This window comes from Montipora capricornis, chromosome 12 (assembly GCF_036669925.1).
Source record: "Montipora capricornis isolate CH-2021 chromosome 12, ASM3666992v2, whole genome shotgun sequence".
Classification (NCBI taxonomy): domain Eukaryota; kingdom Metazoa; phylum Cnidaria; class Anthozoa; order Scleractinia; family Acroporidae; genus Montipora; species Montipora capricornis.
The window spans coordinates 23,326,787-23,334,152 of record NC_090894.1 but is presented as its reverse complement, the minus strand read 5'-3'; the positions used below and the strand labels follow the sequence as shown (position 1 = coordinate 23,334,152).

At 43.6% G+C, this 7,366-nt stretch overlaps 1 protein-coding gene across 1 annotated transcript; it reads left to right on the top strand.

Moving 5' to 3' along the window:
• Window positions 1-652: 652 nt before the first annotated feature.
• On the top strand, window positions 653-6,003 carry LOC138025529 (uncharacterized). The gene is made up of 3 exons (XM_068872726.1): window positions 653-669; window positions 938-5,230; window positions 5,815-6,003. Exons 1-3 carry the CDS (start codon window positions 653-655, stop codon window positions 5,882-5,884), a joined length of 4,380 nt encoding a protein of 1,459 aa, XP_068728827.1. The 3' UTR covers window positions 5,885-6,003.
• The last annotated feature ends 1,363 nt before the right edge of the window (window positions 6,004-7,366 follow it).

Below are 7,366 nucleotides of genomic sequence, written 5' to 3'. Positions count from 1 at the left end.
TTGCGTGTTTTTGTGCCGTTTATTCAAACAGAGTTAAGAGGCTCAGAAGACTGAGCGGTAACTTAATCTTGCTTAAAGCTTCTCTCCCAACAAAGGATTGCCTTTTAGGCGTAGACCAAGTCAGTCAGAGCTTCCCTCTGTGTCCCCGGCCATTTGGGGAGGGGTGGGGAGGTAATTTGATATAAGGCCAGGCTTCAAAGCTTCGAAAGGGTCACGAAAGCACGTGGAAAGATGGCGGACGATGCGGCGAATGTCGATATAATTAAATGTGTTGTCTTATTTCACAAGCTTGTTTTGTCCGCAAATCCATGTTAGAACGACCACATAAGAACAGACAACACACCAGCCCTAAAAACTTGTACTTTTACAATTCGCTATAAACATCTCGAGCAATCCTTGTGTTTGTGAACAGCCCATTAGACGTCAAAACCTTTTTGTTCGGTAGTTACTGAATGGAGTTATAGAAACAATTTGTTCTGTTCTTAAGATCTCGTGGTCTTTGTGAGGAGAAATACGAGTATTGAGCTAACATCGCAAAGAATTTGCTATGTACTGTTAAAAGATCGGTTATGAGGATAATCGTCCTACCTGTAGGGCGGTGTCGGTTTTTAGAAGAAAACGAAAGCGGTTTGCGGTTTCGAAGGAACAAAATATGGCGGTTTACGGAATGTACGACCCCCTATAATAGACCCTCGTTGCAGTTTGTATTCCCAGATGGTAATTTTAGTCATAGCTCCCTCTCGCTGTCGAATACTGTATATTTTATACTTCGCTCTTGCAGGAAACTTAGCTAGGAGCCATGGGCTATTGAATAAGCCCACTCAAACGCTGAAAATGGCTGCATCTTTTCCTTGATAGGTTGGGCCAGTTATATTTAATCAGAGAAGCGTTTTGTGATTCAGCCTGTGACGTCAGCACAGTCTATCTGAAATGGAAGGACCGCCCTTTACAGTTCAGTCGAGAAGACAAACGGAGCAAAGTTGAGCAGGCTTCTCATTGACGGTGGAACAAAGGTGCTGAGGAAAGTGTTCAATAGCTATCACTCCCCTGCAAATCTAGTGGCTTCTCTTAATTCCAACTACGTTGCTCTTAACAACCTCTTGAAGAAACGAGTATTGCATAAGACTCAATGGGACCAGTTGTTCCCACCAGCCGGTGGAGGTGTTCCTGATGCTAACACTTTTGACATCACCCTTCTTTTTGTCCTGCTGACCAATATTTGCGGGCTACACCCTCCCCCCTCTGGATGGCACACAAAACCACCCCCCACTGACCTTTCCCTTGAGGCAAACCTTGCTCGTATGAAGTATTTTCGTAACGAGCTATACGGTCATGTTACAACAACAGGTCTTGACACAGCAACGTTCACTGTTCTTTGGAATGAGATCAGTGCTGTTCTTGTTACTCTCGGACATGACCAGGCAGAAATAGATAGACTGAAAGCGGAATGTGGCGGGGAGAAGGATTATCTAAATGTTCTGTTTGAGTGGGCTGACTGCGAAGAGGACATTAAGTCACAATTGAATGAGGTAACCCGTGTTCAGAACAAAACACTTAAGGCTATAGAGGAAGTTAGTCAGATCCTCAAGGAAACAGTTAATATAAACCCGAATCGAACGACAAAAGACAACGTTTCAGACGAAATTCTCAAAAACCTGGCAAAGTCTGAGTTTAAAGGAGACATCGAGTTTCACGCCGGAAGATTTCAAGTTAACACCCGTGAGTGGGTTTTCAAAGAAGTGCAGGACTGGTTAGACAACAAAAACTGTCAAAACCGTGTGATGGTGATCAGCGGAAATGCAGGCATGGGGAAGTCGGTTATTTCTGCTGTTATTTGCAAAAGAATGCAAAAAGCTGGCAGACTGTTAGGAAGCCACTTTTGTCAGCATAACAATGCTCGTTACCGAAATCCTCAGTTGATGCTTCAGTCCTTGGCCTCTCACTTGTGCCAAGCCCTACCAGAGTACAAGAACGCCCTTGTGGAACAGCTGTCGCGAAATTTGGGAGTAGAATTGGAAAACCTAGGAACCGAAGAGCTGTTTGCGTTGCTTTTCAAAGAGCCCTTGAGCATTTTGGCTGATCCCGGTAAAAACACGCTAATTGTTATAGACGGCTTGGATGAAAGTGACTACCAAAGGCGCAATGAGTTGCTCGATGTGATTGCCAATCAGTTTTGCAAGCTTCCACTGTGGATCCGATTTCTGATAACCACTCGTCCGGAGAGAAACATTGCAGAGAGTCTCAAACATCTGCAGCCGTTACAGCTGGAGTCGAATGCCGAAAAGAATTTGGACGACGTCGAATTGTTTTTCAGAAAACAGCTGCAGTACGTGGTGAATGGAGATGTGACAGATGCTTGTATAAAGAAACTTGTAGCAAAGTCCGAAGGCCTCATGCTGTACGCTTACTTCCTCGTTGATTTTCTTCAGAGGAATGGTTCCCTTCTACAACAAGGGGACTTGGATCTCAACTTGCCGTTAAGCATTTCCTCTGTTTACCATTCTTATTTTAAACGTCTGGAGGTCGAACTTGGTAATGAAGTTTGTATAAGCGAGGAAACTTTTCTAATCTTTCTTTGTGCTGTTACTGCTTCGAGGGAGCCATTACCGCTAGCGTTCATTTCAAAAGTCTTTGGACTTGAAACCACGTCGAAGCTTGATCAGAGAAACGCAAACAAAGCTATAAGTTGCGTTTCCGCTCTTCTCCCAATTCGCGATGGTCGTCTGCACATAATTCACAAGTCAGTAAAAGACTGGTTGACTGACAAGGTCTGCTATGGAGATCACGACTTTATTGTTGATGAGAGAGAGGGCCACTGCATCCTTGCAAGGCTTTGTGCCACTGTACTTGACGATGTGAAACAGAAAGGCGTTCATGATGCACGGTTCAGCGACACTGAGAAGTATGCCCTTCAACATGGTGTTCAACACATGTTGGCTCTAGGGGAGGATTCAAGTCCTTGTGGCATTGAAAAGACGATAAAAATGTACGTGACTGACTTGAAACTAGTGTATGCAAAACTCTGTGTTAGTGACGCTTACAACACGGTAGCCTCCGAAGATATCCTAACCGTTCAAATGCATGAGTTGTCTAAGGATCTTCCTGCTGAACTGCAGAGAGCCCTAAGCACATTATTGTTCTTGTTACGGAAGCACCGTAACACACTGAGGGATCTTCCGCGCGTCCTCTTCCAACTTGCACTGAACGAAACCGGACCAGAGGTGGCACCTGAAGCTTTCAACGTGTTGAAGACGAGAAATTTTGAAATTCCGTACATAGAATGCCTAGATGACCCCGCTCCACAAGGTGGTGCGTCAGTCGAACTACACTGCTCAGATACAGTAGCTTGCTTCGATGTATCATCTCAGTTAGAGAACATGGTTTGTGAATGCCACGATGGAACGATACAGCTGTGGTCGCTCAAGACCAGCGAGCTAAAATGGGTAAGACCTGTCATATTTAGGAAAGATTACGTCGGTGTGCCATTTGGAAGTGCGTATAAAATACCTCCGTCATCTCAATTCGGCAGCTTGGACCAGAGTCTGAGGCCGCTCTCATGTTATCGCTCTGTCGCGTTTCATCCTAATGGCAACTTTGTGCTACCAGGGAACCTCAGTCGTGTTTATACCATTGATGGGGATCATCAATGGCTCTTTCCTTCAAGTAGCTGCAATTTCACTGTTTGCCAATTTTCTGATGACAGCACCAGGATGCTAACCGAATGTCTTAATGAGACACGCTGCGTAATCATGTGGAGTTTGTCAACTGGTAAAGAGATCACCCGTTTAACGAGAAATGAACCTGTTCTATCTTTTGTCTGTTCTCGTGATGGTACGTTGTTAGCGATTTGCCATCCACATTCAATCTGTCTGTTTGAGGTAGGCTATGTTTTCCGATGTCTCGGAGAAACGACAACACCAGTTAACTGTGGGTTGATCAACTTCTCACATGACAATCAACTTCTGTCTGGTCTCCATCTCACGGAACTGTCAAGACACATTTGTCGTTTTAAAGTCATTTTTAAAGATTCTCCTGACCTGCCATCGAGGGCTGTTTTGGAGGAAATTGATGAGGACCAAGACAACTCCGGTCCTTGGGAGTTTGAAGATAGAGTTAATGGAGGATTTTTGTTAGGAGACCCGATTGACATCTCAAGCGAAACGTTGTCCAGCGTGGTTCCATTTTGGGAAACAGGAGTCATCTCTGTGCTAAACGAAGAAACTGCATTGATGAGTAGTCCAGATCTCAACTACCTGAGTCTGATAAATCTTCGCAGGCTGAAAAAGGACAGTGGAGAATATCCAGAAACCACCGTACAAGATATTGCATTTTCTATCGATGGGCAGACTGTATACGTCGTGAGTAATGATGAGACAAGTCAAGCAGCAGTCTCTGCCTGGGACGTCTCAAATAGAACGATTCAAGGGCGACTAGAGCTTCGGCTGATCTCTCTTGTACCTGTGCGAGATGGTGTTGTTTTGGTGGCACAAAATAAACCACCTCAACTGTGGAATTTCAAGTTGTCCACTTGTATCAGATGCTGGAGCACGTTGAATGGTATCACGAATTTGATCCCCATATCCGAAGAACTAATCGCATGCGTAGGAAGGCAAGCGGGCGTAAATATCTTAGCTACGACTGGCGGGGAAATTGTGTCGACGATTCAACCGTTTGATCAAAGCCAGATTGTTGCATGCAACAGTAAATGCCAGTTACTAACTTTTAGCCAAAAGAATCACTTTCGACCCAGCTCCAAGGAAGTTTGGATAGAAGGGACTCTGGGTTTGTTGAATACCATGACACTGATCTGGGAACGGGATGCGTCTATGCCCTGGTGTGAAGGTCACAAAGATCTGCCACATTGCATCTTCTCTCCTAAGGAATCGTTTGTAGTCGTTTGGGGAAAAGTTCTCCTTGACGGTCCCGGTGTACACGTCCTCGATGCACTCTCCGGAGGCACACACCACACTCTTCCTAACAGCAAAAACGTGGTCGACTGCAAGTTTGTCTACGATGAGGAATGTCTTGTCTACAACAGAGGAATCAACGTTCTTCGTCTGTTCAACGTCAGATCGGGCGATCTGCTGACTGTTATGGACTTTGAGGAGCGACCCCGCTGCTTAGCAGTCTGTGTAACCCACCATCTTGTCGCCATCTGTTTAACGGGCGTCAGATTCAAGGTCCTCAAAGTGTGGTCGCCAGAAATCAAAGACAGGAGGAAAAACAAAAGGTTAGCTTTAAGCTGTATTTGTTTGTTTTAAAATCAGTAACGATCCACATTATGGATGTAGCCAAAACTTTATATGACTTGCTGGGCTGGGCTGGGCTTTGGGCTCAACCAAGTGATTCGTCAGTGCAAAATTGACTGTTTCTTTTCGGCGCCGATGATGCTGTTTTTTTAGGCTTACACGCAGTACCAGTCCAAATCAAAATCCTGGCATTTACATTTAAGAAGAAAATAGGTGCTGATTTACCGTTGTTACCCCTAGCTTTGATGAATTAATTGGATACTCTGCCTCATTTCGCGTCAACTGTTTTGTTTCAGCTATTGCAATATTGTCTACTCTTGAAAATATAGAAGGGCTGCAGCTAGGATGAATCATAAGGTAAAATGTAACACTTTTTCTAGCTTAAAGTATATAAAATACAAGCATTTGACTGTCTAACTACTGACAGTCTTCAACAAGGTCGAGAAAATGCACCCGTTAAGGACTGTAGCCAAGACAGTCGAAAGCTTGCACTTCTTACATACTTTTATAACCCGAGACCGTTTTTTTTTTTTAATTTTATCGTTGCATATTCTTTTCTTCACAGAGTTACACGAAGACCCGAGCAGCAGGAGGGATGGCTAAAGCAACTCTTGGATATGATCATCCTGGGTTGAGACTTCGGGCTACGAGATTAGTTCCACAGTTGACGACAACTCTTTCATCTCATTTAATACAATACTAGCGTGCAGAGCAGGCGAGATTTTTTCGTGCGAGCGCTCACATCGTAAAACGTTCTGCGGCCATCTTGAATTTTTCAAGCAGTGGAAGACTGGAGAGAGAAAGAAAGTTCTACCGACGGGATGAACGATAGGCAAGAGGAAGGATACTTTTCCCCTCCCCCATCCCCCACCGTCTAACTGATGGCGGTCGCAAGGTTGCAACGCTAACTCGCTCCAAACGACGTCTACACTGCAGGCTAATTCAATGCTATTTCAGCTCTCTCGTTTGCAGAGGTGAGTGCGAGGTGAGTGCGGGCGCAAAGTCGAATCATGTAGCCCTGCGCCTGCACTCCCGTCACCCAGAAGATCCTCTCCACCCGAAAACAAAACCTTTGAGCCTCTGCATCACCTCTGCACAGGAAAGAGCCATGCCAAATCATTTAGACCCTTAAGTCAGTCCAGTTTATTGTAAAAAGACGTGGTCTGCCGTTTCGAGAAGGAGTTGACTGATCAGTTAAGGACGGTGCCTACTAATTAAAGATATTTTTGCCCCGGTTTATGATTGTGCAGGAACTGTAGATCTAAACAAGTGTTATTGAAATCCAAAAAGAAAATTGGGGGTAACCACGCATTTTTCAAAGATAATTCATCAATAATATTGGTAAAAAGCTTTAAAATACAAAGCAATGTATGGCGTTCTTTCTCAAATTGAAGCTTAATTATCTCTCAAAAATGCATGGTTACCCTCAATTTTCTTTTTAGATACCAAGAGTACTTACTAAGATCTACTTTCTCCGGATAGTTTTAAACCGCGCAAAAATATCCCTGAATTAGTAATCATCACCGATACGAAATCCGAGTGTCTCGAGATGCGCAGAACGTATGTGCAATAACAATAGTAGGCACAGTCCTTAATTATGCATTGTTTCAGCTTTTTTGGATTTTCATAATTACCATTTATTCAATAACATCAATGTACTTGTTTTACATTTTGAACTCGTGAGTCAAAAAGAAACTCTAAGCAGGTCGCGAGCGAAATTTGTATTCATTGCGTTAAATTAGAGAGAAAGATTCCGCTTGTTGATATATACAACTACTTAATTAAGAGGCAATCGCAAAGTAAATTAAGTCGAAATACAAAAATATATACAAATTAGAGACGGCACACTGATCACAACGGCAGAAATGACCAAAATGAAATGAAACGGTAAAAAGGACTAATTTTTTTAAACAAAATTGCCCTATATTTCGGTGTGCAATTCAAATCTTCCTCAGGGGCTGAGTGAAAAAAAATATGTGGAAAGAAAACCGTTACAAGTAAAAATTTAAATAAAAATACAAGACAATGGTTGGTTGGCGATGACTAAATAAGTGTCAGATCTGTCACTAGCGTGCCGGTGTAGCGGTAGTATCCGAAGAAAACCACGGCACACGGTT